This window comes from Lytechinus variegatus, chromosome 7 (genome assembly GCF_018143015.1).
Source record: "Lytechinus variegatus isolate NC3 chromosome 7, Lvar_3.0, whole genome shotgun sequence".
Lineage (NCBI taxonomy): Eukaryota > Metazoa > Echinodermata > Echinoidea > Temnopleuroida > Toxopneustidae > Lytechinus > Lytechinus variegatus.
The window spans coordinates 5,960,986-5,980,806 of NC_054746.1; the positions used below are offsets into that span (position 1 = coordinate 5,960,986).

Sequence of the window (19,821 nt, forward strand, 5' to 3'; positions counted from 1 at the left end):
GACAGGCTGATGACGGACAGTCAACTCCTGAAGACGGGCAGGCTGATGATGGACGGTCAACTCCTGAAGACGGGCAGGCTGATGATGGACGGTCAACTCCTGAAGAAGGATAGGCTGAAGACGGACAGTCATCTCCCGAAGACGGACAAGCTGATGACGGACTGTCAACTCCTGAAGATGGACAGTCAACTCCTGAAGACGGACAGGCTGGTGAGGGATAGTCAACTCTTGAATACGAATAGGCTGAAGACGGATAGTCAACTCCTGAAGACGGACAGGCTAAAGTCAGTCAACTCTTGAAGACGAATAGGCTGATGACGGACAGTCAACTCCCGAAGATGACAGTCAACTACTGAAGATGGACAGGCTGATGACGGAGAGTCAGCTCCTGAAGATGAATAGGCTGGAGGTGGACAGTCAACTCCTGAAGACAAACGGGCTGATGACGGATAGTCAACTCCTGAAGACAAACGGGCTGATGATGGATAGTCAACTCCTGTAGACGCATAGGCTGAAGACGGACAGTCAAGTCCTGAAGACGGATAGTCAATATGCTCAAAACGTATATTCTCTCCTGCTGATCCTGGTTACAGCTCCATTCGCCGACTCAAGCCTCTCTCGCCTTTCCAACCCAATCAGCCTTCTACTACTCAAGCCTCACTTCTGCCTACTACTCAGCTTTCCAGTTCTTTATTCAAAATACTTAATTCCCATCTCCATTTTCACCTTCCATTTCACTTCTACAGTCAGACTGCAGGTCCCTATGCTAATGAGCAAAACGGCCAGATTCATCCAAATCATCTCGTGGCTGAATCCTCCTTGCAAAATCTTGTGAATCATGAGATTTTCTTTCTCTAAGAATTTACCTGTTTTAACCTCAAGTTAAATGAAATATTATTGCACCATCAGATAGAGTAAATGATATTCTTTCACATTGGTCATTTATTTTGTATACAATATTTTGATAAATGAGTTAATTTCTGGCATGAAAATGTGCCTCAAAACTGAATTTTCCATCTCTGTTTTCTTTTGAAAATTGTGCAAAACTTTTTGTTTTGAGCCTCAATGATGATATATCATCATAAAACTGAACTTCTGTACTTTCTCACAATGCCACTCTTGATATGTGGCACCTTTTAATCTGGTCAAGATGACACTTTACCCACCAAGGCACAAGACGAGATTTCTGAAATTTTGTACTTGCATGAAATCCAGAGTTCTGATTGGTTGTTTAAGGTTCACAGAACAACAGGTGCAGGTAAATTGAGGAGATAACCACATGGGAAGTGTGACCTTCCCATGAATCCAGGCACTGGGACCGTTGGAATTTGCCAGTGTGTAGTCTCTCTGACCAATCAGAGTGCAGTATTCTTGTTTTTAAGCTGCTTTATGTACTTTGCCAATGAAAAGTGTGATCTTGACCCGATTAAACCAATTCTTATTTTGAAACCTATACCATTTTAAAGCATATATATTCAGTTTTATCATGATCTAAAAATCATTTGGGATCAAACAAAAAAGTGTGAAAATAGCAGCTTTTGTCAGGTGAAAATAATTATTTTGAAGCATATTTTTTTATCAAACTTTATACCAATATTACAAAATTTGTGAATAAATTCAAACACAAGACCTAAAGGAATGATAATTTTTCTTTACAATAATACCAAAATTGTGAAATTTGATGCACAATTAGAACAGCAATGACCGACTGAAAAGAGGTGTTTTAGTTTGCATCTAGCTTATCAAATATGCAAAACATCTCAAGTCATGAATATCACTTGGATGAAAGAAGCCACTTTCTTGGGACCTGCCGTCCGACTGTCTATTTCTATCCACTTTTTTTCTGTCCCTCCAAGACTTTACACATGGTGTGCCGTAAACCACTTCCGCGATTAGTAAGATCAAGTGATTGACTGAAGGGGAGGATCAAAGAGGCAAATACCATTAAACAAGGTATATTGTAAGCCCAGGTAGGTATGAGAACAATTTGTAACGGGGACCTAACTATGATACCAGGGAATAATTTCAAAAACTTTTCATAACCTTCACTCAATTTTGACTGGTGATTCTATCTTGTGCTAAATGAGATACCAAAAACCATAGAAAAATTCCCAGCTTTAACAATAATTGGAGTAAACTAAACCAAATCTAATCCATCAAATTCCCTTGCTAGCCAACGTTATTGGAATTCTTGTCACAAAAAAGGTCACCAGTCGTACATACATTACAAATTCATGGTGTGTCATTACAGATGTATACATGTAAATATAGATGTTATTTCATTCATATTCTCAGTGTAAACACTTTTCTCAAACACTAACCGAAATGCATCCATTAACTGAGAAAAATTGCATTTAAGAAATATATGATTTGAAAAAGTCAAAATATCCTATTGAAAAATGTTTGGTGCCTAATATTATAGAAAATGACATACTGACATGCTTGTTACAAATCAAAGGATTATGTTAAATTGGGGACAGCCTCCCCCCCCCCCCCCCCGCTTGCAAGTCTCCTGTCTCTCACTCTCTTCTCTCCCCCACCCCCCACCCCTTCTCAGACTTTACCTCTTCTCTGTAACTATACTGCTCATATGACGAGATCAGAGATGAAATCTATTTTCACAGATGAAAGTGTTTATTGTTGAACTGCATACTTGCAAACAAGATACACGGCTGCTAACAGGTTATGATAACATGGAAGGTACATTGTACAACCTGAACAAAGATATATGAAAAACATGAACCAAATGTACAACTTCTTACAAAAGTACTTATAAACGAAATGATCACTTTTATGTGGACGTCCATACTCAAACTTGATAAATTCTGGTGTGATAAAAATAAGTTACATATTTACAATATTCAAGTCACTAGAAAGTTATTTGTATATTTACAGAAGGAACAGCGTTAGCTTCACATTAGATTGCCTGTGTGGTGTGCTTATCATAATTCGTGCTACCTGCTCCGCTATAACTAATCAATACTTTGGATATTATACAATTCGACGGGTCATATGCTGAACTCTTAGAGCCAATATAACCCCGTATCTGTTTGGGTTGAGCTGGCTGGAGTTTGTTGTCTTTTCTGCTTTTGATTTTCATTATTGCTCCACGTGACAAAATGGGATTACATTGAGAATCTGACCATCAAACTTCTCTTGCCAACAGGGTGAGTTGTTGGCGTGAGAAAGACTCATCCAAATACTCATACATGTAGGATGGCTATTTGATTGATATTCCAATACTTGCAGTTCACTGTGCAAAGCCGAAATGAAGGAAGCTGAATTGGAACATATGCGTCCCAAAGTATTGTATTTAATGCTAGGTAATGTCGCATGTTGGTTGCACAGAAGGTAGCACAAATTTAGAATCTATATTGTGAATCTATGCATGATTCTGAATATTCAGTTGGATTAAGCATCATAAAGATATGATACAGAAACTACCTTCTTAAAGACATAACTTAATCACAAAAAAAATGATAAATTGGAGAAACCCCTTCCCCGAAATACTCGATGACAGCTCTTTAAGAACCTTTAAACTGTGTGAGGTCGACCACAGTGCTAGAACATCATATATTACAAGCAGTTAAGATCATATTGTGTCGTTTAACCACACTGTTTTGTCCCCTACACTTGAAGGGAATCCCATTAAGTATGTAAAACCTGAAATGTTGGGTATCTGTTCAACGCACATGTGAAAGATTTAAGTGCTTCCAAATTATAATGGCTTCGGCAGATCATGAAGTGAAGTAAGAATGGAGAAAACGGGATCAGACACACCAAATGGTCAATCATTTGATGGAAATGACATTGACATGCTGTCAGGTCAGGAATTTACCTAAAAGTGACTGGAAACTTATCCTTCCTTCTAGTTTTTGATATCAGTTTTTCTATGGTTTCTAGGGAGTTTGTGAGCTTCAAGCGTCAACCCTCAAGGTAACTTTTTTTTTTACAAATCCTTCCCGATGCTGCAATCCAATCACCCCTCTTGCTCTGAAACCCTTCAATAAAACTAACGAACACATCCTTCCTAATCGTCCTCGCCATCGTCCTCCTCCTCGTCCTCCATCTCCTCTGCCGCTTCCATGGCTTCCTGTTGGGCCGCTCTGAGGGCTGCCTCCTCCTCCGGGGTGGGGTCCTCTGCCTCGGTGATCTCCGGGCCACTGGGGAATTCCTCCTGGACGGGGGGCGGTGGGGGTGGGCTGTAGTTGTCCGGAGAGTACTTGTGGCCCCAGCCAATGTACACATTCTCAAATTTCCTTGATAGAGGGATAAAAAGTGGGAAAGACGATCAGATATGGAATAAAAATCAATGAATATATACTTGGTACATGAACTGACAACTAGCACTCCATAAATGTGTGGTCTAAGTTAAGACGGCGATAACTGCAATATGAGAATACTACCCATCGACTACCAGAATTTGAGATACAAAATTTCATCATCCCATACATACGGCATTGTCGCTTAATTGTTAAAACCTTGTCTCATAATTAACGATTTTGAGAATATCTCAGAATTTTTCTAGAATTATGAATTCAGTAGCAACCTTCATTTGCCTGGAAAGTTCTCTTCAGGAATTATGAGACTGTTTTCAGACAATTTTTTTCTTCTAAAATTGTCAAATAAAAGACTTTTAATGCCCTAGCAACAACATACAACAACTATAAAGACCCTTTTCGGGAAAGGAAAAAAATTTGAGAAAGAGAAGCGGTGAATAACATGAGTCTATAGAAATGTGAATGAAATCCTAGCGTTCTTACTTCTCTGTTCCAAAGGCATAGGCACCAGGCCATAGGTTTGACTGGATGATGGCAATAGCGTACTGAGGCACCAAGGTGGAAGATAAGCGAGCACTCCAGGCTGGCACGGTGTCAATTTCTGTCAAAGCACAAACATCACAACAACAACAAAATCATTAATGTAAGTAATTATGATCGAAGAACTGTGTTTCTTTGTAGAATTGTCAGACCGAAGACTGGCATTGTTTCATATAGTTTCAGAGAAACAAGATCTTTCAAACAGCATATTCAATAAGCGCAGATTCGAAATTAAAGGTCTAGCATTTAGCTGCCGAATGATCATGGACATAACTATTTCACAAGTGATCCAAGTAATCCCTTAGCACTTCTGCAACAAGAAAGAATACAAAATAAAAAATGGAAGTATGTTTTTGCAGGTTCAAGCAAGTAATAATTCACGTTGGCTGAGAAAAATCACATTCAGGATTGAAATGCAACAGGGTTCAACCTGTTGTAGCTTTTGCTGTTGTTGTCATGGCAATTAACATCCAAAACAGGCAATTTCACAATATCTCCATAAATCATCCTGCACACCGATATTTAAGAACTGTTTTCAGCTTGACACATATTACAGCTCAAAGCTAAAAGAATGATCAGAATACAGATTATTTATTGTAACTCTGAAGATACACCAATATTTGTGATAGGACGATTTTCAGACTGCGGCCCCAGAACTCACCAACATCCTCAGAGAGGGGCGTCAGAAGGGGTGGTCCAACCTCTGGTTCCGGTTCATCGGGTTCTTCCCTCTCCTCTTCCTCATCTTCATCTTCAAAGTCATCCTCCTGTTGCTGTACTGGATTGAACCACGAGCATCGACCCTGAAGAATGGAATGGAAGATGTTGAAATTGGTTGAATGTATATTGGAATTTTTTTTCTCTCTTTGTAAGTCATTCTAATATATCAATTTACTAGTAAAGGATAGTTTTCTTTTGTACATAGCAAGAAAATATTAGACACCCTTTCCAATAGCAATGTGATATTTTCAATAGAGATACATGTGCAAGAATACACATAATATCATCACAAATGTTCTAACATATGGGGGTGGGAATGAACTAATTAAACTAACAATTTATTGAAGACTTCGATGAAACTTCTGCTACGATATATAACAACGATGAAAGATATTCTGCTGTGCACTGACAAAAGGAATCAAGTCTTTTTTTTTTCTTCAAAATTTAATTTCAATTTCTTGATTCTGGACATTTTCTGTATGCTGTACATGGCATTGGAGTCACGTTGCCCCAAATTTCTGAAATATACACCTTTAAACAGCAAGTATCTCTAAATATTTCCACATTAACAAGGTAACATTTTCCTCACTTTCTAAAAAAAAAACTCATTCAACAAAGTCGCTTTTGTCACTTGACATAACAATTAAATATACACCTTCAGGTCTCTCCGGTAATTCAAACAATACCCCCAACCAAGATGTCAAAATATATTGTGTCACATAGTCGAAGTTAGATAGGGCCATGATTGACTCCATACCTGAGGCAGAATGTGTTGTACATGATGTACCCAGTTAGCCATGGATGGGTCTACAAGATCCTTCACTGGTATGCCTTCAAAGTCGGGACTCTCGATGAAGCTATCACGGTCTAAAAGAAATAGAGAAAAGTTTGAATGACTTTAGAAAACAGTCAATCGATGGCTGTGCTAAATTCTCAGCAATTACGCTTTCTAAGCAAATTGAGACATGTTTTGTGATAAGCACTATACAAAGAATGTTAATTATTATCAATTCTTTTCTCCCAGAGTCATTTGTACATATCTTTAATTCATAAATACAAATACTTAGGTGATCATTATTTTGAGACCATTTCCGCAACAAGCATTTATCTTTAAAGGTCAAGTCCATCCCAGAAAAATGTTGATTTGAATAAATAGAGAAATATCAAACTAGCAAAATGCTAAAAATTTCATCAAAATTGGATGTAAAATAAGAGAGTTATGACACTTCAAAGTTTTGCTTATTTTTCACAAAACAGTGATATGCACAACTCAAATGAGAAAGTTGATGATGTCCCTCACTCACTATTTCTTTTGTTTTTGTTATTGTTTGAATTATACAATATTTCATTTTTTATAGATTTGACGATGAGGACCAACTTCACTGAATCATATAGCATTAAACAATGCTCATTCCACATGTTCAGGGAGGAATTAATAAAAAAAAAATAGAATATTCCCTATTTCATATACTAAAATACAAAAGAAATAGTGAGTGGATGATGTCATCAGTCTCCTCATTTACATACCAACCAGGAAGTAAAATTAAGCAAAACTTTAAAATGTCATAACTTTCTTATTTTACATCCGATTTTGATGAAATTTTCAGTCTTATGTTTGTTGGATTTTTCTCTTTTAATTCGAATCAACTTTTGGTGGGGTGGACTTGTCCTTTAATGAGAAGAATTGTCAACTTACTGCCATCCTCCTCCTCTTCTTCCTCCTCCTCATCAAACTGATAGAAACCAAGAGGGCTGATGTGGGTGCCTGCCGAGACTCGGGCTATCTGGGCCCTCAGGTAGTTCGCCTCTGTACCATTGAATGGTGGATAACTAATAATCTATAAAAAAAAATCAATCATCAACAACACCAAAATGTTATATGTTAGAATATAATAAATTCTATCATTCGATAGTAGATGGAGAAATATAATTTTGCCATTGATTCATAATTTTGATTACATTGTAATAAAATCATACATTTGTTTATTATTGTTTACGACATGCATAGAAAAATAGTATTTTAGGGCATGCTATGTTAAGCTGTACTTTATGGTTAACTCTTCATGCGTTCACCTGTAAACCCCCTGTGTGTTGCATTATTTTAGCGTGATCCCCTCTACGCATTATCTGATCATTTTGAAAGAAAATGTTGTGTAGCAAACCTGTACATATATAAATTTATTGGATAAATTATGGAAAAATGTATAGTAATTTGCATTTTCTAAATGCTTTCTCCTAATACTTCCAACAAAATTCGTGCCATGAGTCACAGACTCCTAACAATAAACCTGGCCATGGTATTGTTTGTGAGAAGGGTTTTTATTGATTTTCTCCTCTCCTTTTTCAATGAACTTCCTGGCTGTGATCAGGATGTATTGATTTTTTTGGAAAACTCAACGATTCTGTAATTTGTAAACTGCGATAATCCGTCGAAAGCTAATGTCGCACGGGCGATTGATCGATCGCTACACATGTACGGTATACAAAAACGCCAGGCTATACATTGTAGCTAGTCACGCTCCGGGGCATGCAATTGTTCCAAAAACAATGGGACAGGGGACGTCTATGGGAAATGTGTGGTTGTGCAAAAATGCGAACGAAACACGCCTACGGATGTGCAATAATGCGAACGTAACGCATGAAGAGTTAAAAGATAACTCTGCCCAAGTCAACCTTTTAGTAAGGACAATAGGAAGAGGCATATAACGCATTTTGAATAGTTGGGTCTAAGACACTGCTTCGACCTATTCATTCCTATAATATTTAAAATATATGACTTTTCGAAAGTTGACTTTGAAAGATTTATATAAAAGGATCCTTATAGGATGAAGATTATTGTTCAGAGAATAATGTGACAGCTTAGCTCAAAACCTACAATAAGCAATCACAAAAGTATATTCTTGTATCTTACAGAGTGTAGATTAGACGATTCTTAAGCTACAAATGACACATGACTTGTCAATATTGGGCAACGCACTGTTGCACATTAACCTACTCGAGGCAATGAAAGAGGATTTTTAAGACATTATTCACATAACGTAGAAGGCAGGGTTCGGAGGTTGATGTTCATCGCAGGAACGGGGTGAAATCTCAACCCCCCCCCCTTTTAAATTTAGAAGCTTGAAGGTGCACAACTCCTAGCATTTGCCCAGGGTACTGAGGTTTTGATTTGATTCATTTGTACTAGTGAGAATGGGTGAGGGGATGGAACAATAACCGATGACCCTTGATAGAGTAATACCTGTTGGTCAAGACGCCCGGTGAAGAACTTCTTGATCTGCCTGGCCACACTGATCTGGAGAGGAGTGATTGGAGGTAGCTTGACCCACGGTTGACCAGCTGGATGGGTGCAATAAATACAAAAGATCTTCTCAATTCTCGCAATAAATTTGGAATGAATTGTATTTCAGGAGATTTAGTCCAAATGTATGATAGAAACTACGCAGTAATTTTCGAGAAAGATATTTCCGTGATAACCAACTGACTTTTCCTTATCATTACATGGAATCTTTCAACAAAGCATATCACACCCACATAAATACCAATTCAGAGATTGACATTCCTGATATCGTATTGCAATTTGGTCCACATTCTTAAAGACTGCTACACAAAAATATCTTTTGCTGCAGTTTCATGAAGGACTCTTCAAAACTTAATCAAAAAAGCTTTTCTCCACTGACCCAAAGTGCTAATATATTTAGCAAAATCATACCCTACAATACCAATTTTAATACCTCATCTGTATTTTGCACCAACGGTTTTTCAATTTCAAGCAGAAAAAACGAGGTAGTCTGATGCTAGGTATTTATGCTATTATTTTGTACATAGCGGACCATTATTAGCTTCTCCTTTCAGCCGGTATATACTTACGTTCATTGCAGACAAAGAAGGTCTTCTTGTTGGTACCTGTCCGGTTCTCCTCACGCGGGATGACTGGAGGCGGTTTGAAGTCGGGCTTGGGAAGGATATCCTCTTCTTGCTCCTCTGCAAACAATGACAGATAGGCACACATAATTGATTGTAGAAAGACGTTTGTTGAATCATCAAACGAGAAAGTTCACATCATGTAGATATTGTGCCACAAAAAGCAGTAAATGTTTTGCTGTGCATTACCACCCCTTTTGAAAATCATGGTATATGCCAATAATGAAAAAAAAATAATAATAAATAACTGAGGAGTCAAAAACTGAAGAACAAAAACCAAAACAAAATAGAAAACATTTTGTGATTTTACAATTAATTATTAAAAATTTACATGCAGTGTTATTGACACACATTTTAAACCTAATTTTATTTTAATTTTTGTTTAATAATCATACTTATATATGTTACTCTGTAAAGCACATAGAGAGATTTTCTAAATATTATGTGCTTAATAAATTGTTATAACTATTATTATCAACACATGAGTAAATACTGAAAATTTCCCCTCTCCTCTTCTTGACAACACAGGATAGTTTCAATAAACAATAACAATAACACTAATTGTTATTGATTGATGAATGCTTATCATTATTACTGATCATTCAATGTATAATTTCTGCAATTCAAGATTGATTTTTCATCAATGAAATCACATCTTCTTCTATCACAAAAAGGTCTCAATCACTGCATCTTACAATCAAAATCAAAGTTATTCTACATGACCCAAGTATTTACCTCTTATGCCAAGCACACACTACATGATCTGTTTAGACTTTTTTTAAAAACAAATCACAGTTTGTATTAAAAGTGAATATTCCAAGAAGAAAAGAATTGTATTTGAAGTTCGCCATTGCTGCTGGCTAGCAGACAGGTATTTAACTGATAACGAATTGACTGTTCCAAGTTTCAGGCAATGATGACATCATGATGATTTGGCATTGAATTTGCCTTTATTCTTCCAGGGGAGGCTCAAAATCGACAGGAATTTCATTTCAAGTATTCGTACCATTATTCAGATTTCTGATCATTTAGATTTTACAGGTGAGAATGTTCTTGTCAAATGCAATAAAAAAATTCTTTGAAAATAAATGAAACCTGAACACATACTTGTAAACGAGTGCTTCTTGGCAGGCATCGACTTATTGTATTCATTGTTAAAGATTGAACATGTATTATATGTAAGTTTCATCCCCCCCCCCTTTCTCTAATGCTCTGAAGTGCCTTGAGCATCCAATTAAGATGGAAAGTGCGCTATAAAAGTCTTTATGTATTATTATTATTTAGAAAGGATTGCAACAGATTTTTTAGTGTGTGCCAGGCTTTAGGGTATCAAAATTTGTAATAGTAGATTTCAAAATATTTTGAATACCTCCTTCTTCTTCATCATCCTTCTCTGTGTCAGGCTCCTCTGCTGGCTCATGCTCCTAATAAAAAAATACATGAAATGAAAATATGTTTTGTAAATTTCACATATAAACACTGTAATGAGAGGCATGTAATCTATTTAGTTGTTGATTTCATACGGGTAATAAATAATAACCCAACAATGACAAAGAAAAAATATGGATTCTGCAAATTTCTTTATAAAGAGACTTTATCATTACATTAATAATTTGATAAAGAATAGCATCATCTTTCATTTTAATGATTTCATACAGGTGCTAAACATATAATATAATACTCTGACCATGACAATTACTGCACAAGCTTCTATCATACAAATTTATTAAATTCAATAACCAGTGTTCATAATGGAATAAAATATTAACAATAATAATTTCCAATTAATATCACATCCCATCATCACAAACTGTTAATCCCCATAGGATAATATCCCAATGTAAATTCTATTACTGCTTCTCCCTTAATTTTCTTTATTTAGAGCAATTCTCGTGTTCATTCTAACCTCTTCTTCCTCCTCCTCTTCCTCCTCCCCTTCCCTGTATTCCACCTCAGCTACGATGTAGTTCTTCTCGGTACCGAAGATCTTTCCCCAGAATCGGCAAGACTGGAGAGGGTAGTTGTCGACCAGCTGTTTGAGGGCGAGGTAGATCCTCATCATCTCCTCTCGACTCACGCCAACCTGCATTCAAAAGAAATCAGGGTCAAAGGTTAATTTTGCCATGCTTTAAAAAATCATTCATGACTGAAATGTCACACAATTCAATAGGTCACACCACAAATATACTGTACATTTATGTTCAGCTACTGCGTCTTGGCAGGGGGATCCAAGATATTGTCAAGTATCTTTTTGTCCACACCAAATGTATGTCTGCTATAGAATTATCATGTTAAAAAGATCATGCAATGCAGAGAATGTATAGAGGGGTCCCTTCTCCCAATGACCAAGGGGGAAAAAGATGTAATAAGCTGAAGCAATACATAAAAGTGGAATATTATTATGTTTGGGCAAAGTTTTCCATGAAAATACAAATCAGAAGAAAAACAATTTCTTTGAGCGAAGTTAATTAATTACCTAGGACTGCATATTATTCTATTTGCATAATAAATAAGTTCTTAACTTTTACAACTAGTATTCTATGAAATCTTATGAAATCACCCCATCAGGCTAAAAAAAAGAGGGAACATGACTCACTCCTGCTTGTTCAAAGTGATACATAAGCTCTGGGAGATTTGGCAGTGGGGTCTCAACTTCGTCTTCGCCTCCATCGTGTTCAGCTTCTTCTTGATTTCTCTGTTTAGAGCAAAATAAATAAAAAAGGATAAACAGATCTACATACTAACAGTAGTAGTAGTAGTAACAACAATAACAACAACAATGATATCATTAACTGGATTGTGCTTTTTGCCAGAGGAAACCAAGCACAACAGCTGCAATTATCATTACCCCGGCTTTAGCACGAGCTACCACTCTGTTAGCAGCTTTAATTTACCTCACATGCATTGAGTGACAATAGCAATGATAGTTATAATGGAATGAGGACTTGGGTCAATAGAGTTAGAAATTTCCTAAAATAATGTGATTTCAAGTGAATACAAATGCCTCTGAAAACAAATATGAGACAGTAAGAGAGAATTCCTTATTAGCACTTCATACTGTACATCCCATACTTCTACGGAGTCACTCGATCATAAATTACTTGTACTTTAATGAGGTTTTTTATACATATTTTTCAATAATTTCAAACACAATACTGAAAGATTAGTTTAAAGTTTACCATAAATATGTGTTTGTCTTTGTATAATTATAATAATTATATCGATTCTACCAATTTTTGGTTGTAAATTGGACATTTTAGGCTGCGAGCTGCATGTTTTTTTTTCAATACACCAATTCTATTCTATAGAGAGTCAAGAAAAGTTGAGTTCTCACCTCAAAGAGAATCCTCTGTGTTTCCCCTAGTTGTACTTCTGCGGTTTTGTCCACCTTATCTAGGATTGTGTCGGATGTGGATGTGAACTTGGATTTCTTCACATTCTTGCTGATGTCCTCAAATACATCTGAAAGAAACAATGAAATATTTCAAACTGACTTACATGTGTTTCAAACTTCTATCAAATCAAGCTTGACTGAATATCATACTGCATTACACAATAGTACACAAAAAGAGGTAAGACTAGGCTCATATTCATAGAAATTTATGAGACAAGGCACCATATGATATTAATACTAGTATTTGATTGTACTGACTTCTGGACTCTGGTCCATGCTGAAATAGTCTGCTTGAAGGAGTTCAATTTGTTTGCAATAATTCAGAGCAGATCCCACTTCTTCAGCAAGGTGCCTGCCCGGGGGGGCCACTTACATTGACGAGTGGATACCATGCGCGACCAAAAAAACACGTAAAAAGGATGTCCTTTTCACGATAGGGCACGTTACGTACGTAACGTGATAAGGGTGTCAAAAACACAAAAATAATGAAAAAAGGGTATCTATTTCGCTAGGAAAATTACGTGTTTAGGGTCGAATTTGCGGGGATGGTAAAACAAAATTAAAATGTTTTATAAAGGATGTCCTTTTTGTCCCAACACTTCGTGTTTAGAGTCCGATTTGCGCGAGGTGTAGAAGGTGGGGTCGTACTAAACCAAATAAGGTACAAAAGCCGACGACCGAAGGACCCGTAACAATAAAACATTCCTGTACTTGTTTAGGGGTTCATTTCAGGGATTATTTGCCAATAGTATCGTTTTGTTTCCAATACTTGTTAAGGGTAGGGTTTCACACGCCAATACTTGTTAAGGGGTGCATTTTCAGAATATGGAAATTACGTGTTTAGGGTGCTTTTCGAGACCCCATGGTCGCGCATGGTATCCACTCGTGAATGGAAGTGGCCCCCCCGGGGGTGCCTGATGAAAAATGGTGCTCAGTTTTTTTAACATGTGCAGATTATTTTGACACAGCTCTTTAGTTATATATTTTTTTTTGTCATTATTGGCATGGACCATGATTTTCAAATGGGGTGGTAATGCACAGCAAATGATTAGTTGACAATTAAACATTCTATAAATACTGGCTCGGGTAAATATGAATTCAATATATTGGCATAGCCTTTAACCGTCCAAACATAACAAAGTACAGTGAACATTACAATTTTTTCATATATGATGATTTACTGTGATTTTTTATGTTTATTCTAACATGTGAGGATTCTTACAATGTAGCATTTTCTCTTGGAGAAATTTTTATCTTCCTTTTAAAATGAACCTTGAAACGCTTATAAGAAAATTTAAAATAAATTTCAGAAAGCTACAAAGATTATATCTGAGAGTTTTAGCCCATTTCATGGTTGGGATCGAATTTCAACCCCATAAAAAAAATGCAATTATTTCTATTTTGGTTTAAATATTCTGAATCTGACCCACATAAGTTTCCTTACAAAATCAGAAAATACATCCAATAAAATATGTTTTAACTTCAAATCATATCCACCACACCAACTTTATAAAAGAGGTTTCATATCTCTTGCTACTCACCTACTACATTTTCTGGTCTCTCATCTAGAACCTTTGTCAGTATTCTGCTGAGGTGATCATATCTGATTGAAAAAAAAAGAAAAACAACTTGTAGCATAAATCATTTGTACAGCTTTCCGGGTACATTATATGCTACTTATTTCATGTTTCTTAATACATATGGCACCCAATTTCGTCTTAGATTAAAAAAAGTGAAGATCTGTATAGACCGCATGTGCAGCCTGCAGCCAAAGGGCACCATTCCAAAAATGCATTAATTAACAGATTCATATGAATAATGTGCGTTAACTGTCGAGAAATTACTCAGAGTATAATGGGGGAGCTAAACCTACACACGTTTTCAACAATAGAAACTACACGTATGACAAATTTGTCTTCCTAATTATTTTCCTTAAGCGCTTAGAGACATTCTTGAACTGCGCTATATAAATGATGTTAATTATTATTAGTAGTAGTATTATCTTTCTCTTATTTGTAGTAAATATTCTAATTCAACCATGAAGAAGGAAAAATAAAAAAAAAATCACTAAAACAAGAATGTTTTCAAAACAACTTGTTTTACTTATTTCACTGTCCAATGTTCAAGGGGTCTTAAGTTGCAATCTTATTTATCATGCTGAGAAATTGTAATTCCTGTGCCTCAATTTTCTTAAACATGTTGGAAGGAAAACATAAAATTAAAGTGAATATAAATCTCAAACTTCAAATAGTTGCAGACTTTCTCTGCATTTCGTCATTCATAAAACCTTGAGAAAATTGAGAATTATTTGTCACACTGCTTGAACGCATTTTGCCATTGAAAGTGATGTGCAATGAGTCCATGGCTTTATTTCTTATCTGCTCAAAGTACAGACCTTACCAAAGGTCCAAAGGTAAGAAAGTCAGCAAGGGGCACATAACTTGCTTTAGCCTTTACGTCTCAATACCCAAGTAAATAAAAAGGTAGGCCTACCTTAAAGGCTTAAGTTTTTGCTAAATACTAAATTAAAATTTATTTGGGACATCGCCCTATCTAGGTTGACCTCTCAATCATACTTACAAATTGAGATTTGACTTGTTGCTTGCTTTCAGTAAGTAGGCCTTTGCATTCACCAATGCCTCTTCTTTGGGAGTCAAATTTACAGCCATGTTTGGTGGAGTTGCAACTGCTGTTCCTGTTGGAGTTTGTGGTTTGGGGGTTCCCGTTTTGGGAGTTCCTTCATTATTTTGAGTTTGAGTTTCATCCATTATAAACTTCGATCAATTATTTCTTGTATGAACTGCACAACTTCAACTGATCTGACTTCTGTACTTAGTCCTATCTAGATTCACAATCAGGGATTCCAGCTATCCAGTCACCGACACTGCTCACAGTCACACTCACAGGCAGGGTACGGTAACACCGGCCAAGATCTACGGCAACGCCTCGGCAGTCCACTCCTTCACTTCGCTCACACCAAAATAAAATTAATCGTGCGTCGTCCTCGTTTTCCAGGCTCTAGAACAAAATGAACAAGTTGAAATTCAATAAAGGTGGATGAAAATATTAAATCAGGTAGTTGAAAATACAACATAAAGAATCACTTCACATACAAAAATCAATCATAGCAAAATTCTAAGAGAATTTACCAACAATATTCGTTTAATTTGTCCAGCTGACTTGTCCGCGGCCTGTTGCTATGGGGGTCGTATTTATTATCGTATCGGCGATATCAACGAACGTAGAGGGCGTCAACACTCTAAGGATGTAGGAAGCAAGCATGAGCTGAGGGAGATCAAATTCAAATTCAGGACTAATTATGTCGGTTCAGGGTTCTTTTTCTTTGGGGGGGGGGGTGGGGGGGGCTAGAGTGGCGGTTCCTTACCAATGGGGATGGGGTGAACCGGGGACCCTGGCGTATAGATGGGGGCATGGGGCCATGGATCCCCCCAAAAAAAAATCATTTAAAAAAGATACTCATAATAATTCCCACTGGTCAGAAGTTTGCAGTGGAATACCCCAGGGCAGTGTTCTCGGCCCCATTTTGTTTTTAATGTATGTTAATGATCTCCCAGATATAGTGCAGACTTCAGCCAAACTGTTTGCTGACGATACTAAGTTGTATGTTCGTTCTGATGTTCCAGGGGCCACCGGTAAATTGCAGGATGATTTGACTGAGCTTGAGGCCTGGGCTGAGAAGTGGCAGCTACGTTTTCACCCAGATAAATGTACTGTGTTGAAGATTGGAAGAAGTAGTTCTGACTCTGAGTATCATATGACCAAAGGTTCACAATCGGTTGTTCTACGTGAATGTGAGAGTGAGAGAGATTTAGGAGTTCAGGTAGACTCACGTCTTTCTTTCAAGGAGCACATTTCTAAAGTGGTGTCAAAGTCTAATAGACTGCTTGGTATTATTAGAAGAACTTTTGTACATTTGGATAAGACCTCTATTAAGCTTTTGTTTAAGGGTATTATTCGCCCTATCTTAGAGTATGGCCAGGCTGCGTGGTCACCGTATAAGCTGGGTGAGCAGAGGCGGTTAGAAAGTGTCCAACGTAGAGCTACTAAATTGATCCCAGGTATTAAGCACTTATCATACTCTGAACGTCTTCGCCTCCTGAAATTGCCATCACTCAGTCATCGACGTAAAAGAGGTGACATGATTGATGTGTACAAATATCTGCATGGTTACTATGATTCAAGTTCTGAACTTTTCTATCTGAGACAAGGTGGTAAAACGCGAGGTCATTCCTTAAAGCTAGAGAAAAGATATTCGCGTCTTGATGTGCGTAAGTTTTTCTTTGCTAACCGAGTGATAGATGTGTGGAACAGTCTCCCAGAAGATGTAGTTACTGCTTGTTCAGTGATTGCTTTTAAGAATAGACTGGATAAGCATTGGGAGAAGATTGCCTATGACTTTGAGTAATTTTCGTTTCTTGTGTGTTTCCATGGGATTTTTCACTGTCTACGATACCCCTGCCACCCCTCCATGCCAACATAAGTAGCGCATCTAATTTTGTCTGAAGGAGAGCAACAATAGACATTTCTACTTTGATCGATCGATGAACAGGCTTCGTCCTACAACATCGTTGGAGTAAACTAAACTAAACTAATAAATGAATGAATGAATAGATGAATAAATAAATAAATAAATAAATAAATAACCAACTAAATAAATTAATGAATGAATAAATCAATCAATCAATCAAGAAACAAAAAGAAGAAAAGGAAAGGAAATTAGTGAAATTGTACATTATTTACTGAACGTTATGTCAAATCTATCACAAAATTGCTCACTTCGCCCGCTCGCATTTATTTTTTTATTATTTATTTTATTTTTTTTTTGCCTGATGTACAATGTCTGTCCCCCTAAAAGTTTTAAGGCTTATTACGCCACTGGGAGTCTAGCTTATACCCCTAGCTCCTCTTTTTATTTGCTTTCTTGTGCCGCCTTAAGGGCAGGGAGATGCATGTTATGGCACATTTAGGTACACAGAGAGTCATCTTTGCCTCCCCCGGATGATCCAGTGGCGTACCGTGGGTCACGGCATGGGGGGGGGGGCACCAGCAAAAATTTTGAGTCAATTGAGTGGGAGCGCAAAGTGCGCTTTTTTTTTAGGACTGTGCATGCCGATAGTATCTCACAAATAAAATAACGCAAAGCGCGAGCTGAATTTTTTTTTGTATTCAGACCCAAAAAGGGAATTATGAGCATTTTTTTGTAAATCATGATATGTACCTATCTCACTATAAACAATGCGAGAGCGGAGCGCGAGCGGAAGTTTTCGTACGATATTGAACCCAAACAAGGATTAAGGACTATTTTCTAGGTCTAATTGAAAGCGCGCATACATCTCACAATATAGTCTTCTAATACGAGCGTCGTGCGCTGCTGGGTTTTTTTTTTTCAAAATGACACCTGAAGACATGAAGCACTTTTTTAGTCAGTGTAATCATGGTACATATTTCACTGATCAAATATTGCGAGCGTGAAGCGCGAGCTGAATTTTTTTGATATTCAGACAAGAGAAACATCTTAAAGAGGGTTCTTTAGAAAATTCACGAAAAGCAGACATATCTCATCAATTCACTAATGCGAAGGAAGTACGGACTAGAACTGTTTAGTATTCAGACCTTAAAAGGGGTAATCACTTTCAGTATTCATTTGAAAAAGAAGCACATGTCACCACATGAAATAATAAAATCTCGAATTAAGTGCGAAATATATATTGACTTGAAAACGGGATTGTTTATTATTACCATTTAACACTCCTTAAACAGGATCATTTCATCTCTTTAAACAGACAACGCAAGCACCAGTGGTGAACACAATAGGCCCTAAGCAAATTATGTTTCTCATAAAGTTATGAAAAAATATATAGGCCTATAATATACAATAATTTCTTCTTATTCCCCACTACATTTCTCTTCCTTTCTCCATCTTTTCTCACTTTCCCGCATTTGTTTTGTTGGGGTTTTTTGCCAGCCGATGGGGGGGGGGGGCACGTGCCCAAAAGGGGTTTGGTCCATTTTTCATGAAATTTGATTTTTATGTCTGAATGTATAGATTTTTAGTAGCTTTTAAGATGATACCAAAGAAAAGTTAAAATTTCTATTAAAAAGTGAACTAAAAATGCAAAGAAAAATCACTTTTTTCAAAAAGGGGTTATGTCCATTTCAGTTTAGTTGCAACGGCATAGGTCCACACATATTTTTTGGGGAAAAGAAAATCTTAAAAAAAATAGGAAGAAGGTAGATTTCTCTATACCCAATCTTATGTTCTCATGGTATAGGGTATCATGAATATTCAGTTTCGCATAAGAATATTGCAATATGGGAGAATTTAAAAAAAAATCTTGAAGTGGACCTAACCCCTTTTGCAACTAAACTCTAATGAAGAACTCATTTGTCAAAAGGGGTTAGGTCCAATTTTCATTAATACTATTGTTTTCGTTCTCTAAACCTCAAAATTTTTAGTCACTTTGATGATACCAAAGAAAATTTGAAATTCAAATGAAATTGTGAATGAAATTGGCAAAGGAAAATCACGTTTTAAGCAAAAGAGATTGGATTCATTTTAGTTTACTTGCAAAAGGGGTTAGGTCCACAATGATAATTTTTTTTTCAAAAATACATAGAAAAATATTGAAGACAAGTAGATTTCTTTCATACCCAATTTTATGTTCACATGATAGGGTAGTACATCATGACAATTTAGTTTCTCATTAGAATATTGCAATAAGTGAAAATAAAAACACTATCGGAATGGTCCAAAGTGGACCTAACCCCTTTTGCAACTAAACTCTTCATATGCAGATATGTATAATACCCAATAAAATTTATGAAACATGCAATGTCAACATTACCATGATTACACTACAAGAACCAGTATTACAGACAGATATAAGGGCGAGCGATTTTGTTTTAAACAACTTGTTTGAAACTTTAAACAACTTGTTTAAA

The 19,821-nt window shown here is 36.6% G+C and overlaps 1 protein-coding gene across 2 annotated transcripts; it reads right to left on the reverse strand.

The window, feature by feature from the left end:
- Positions 1-2,613: 2,613 nt before the first annotated feature.
- Positions 2,614-16,104, reverse strand: LOC121418296 (radial spoke head protein 4 homolog A-like). Of its 2 annotated transcripts, none has more exons than XM_041612078.1 (14): positions 16,008-16,104; positions 15,439-15,876; positions 14,400-14,461; positions 12,799-12,926; positions 12,061-12,159; positions 11,371-11,547; positions 10,834-10,888; positions 9,411-9,524; positions 8,782-8,879; positions 7,237-7,378; positions 6,298-6,407; positions 5,482-5,623; positions 4,764-4,881; positions 2,614-4,259 (listed from the first exon to the last, which is right to left on the reverse strand). In XM_041612078.1, exons 2-14 carry the CDS (start codon positions 15,624-15,626, stop codon positions 4,031-4,033), a joined length of 1,662 nt encoding a protein of 553 aa, XP_041468012.1. In that variant the 5' UTR covers positions 15,627-15,876; positions 16,008-16,104; the 3' UTR covers positions 2,614-4,030. The 2 variants fall into 2 exon arrangements, with proteins under 2 accessions (XP_041468012.1, XP_041468013.1); XM_041612079.1 differs by having other exon boundaries at positions 16,012-16,098.
- Between the last annotated feature and the right edge of the window lie 3,717 nt (positions 16,105-19,821).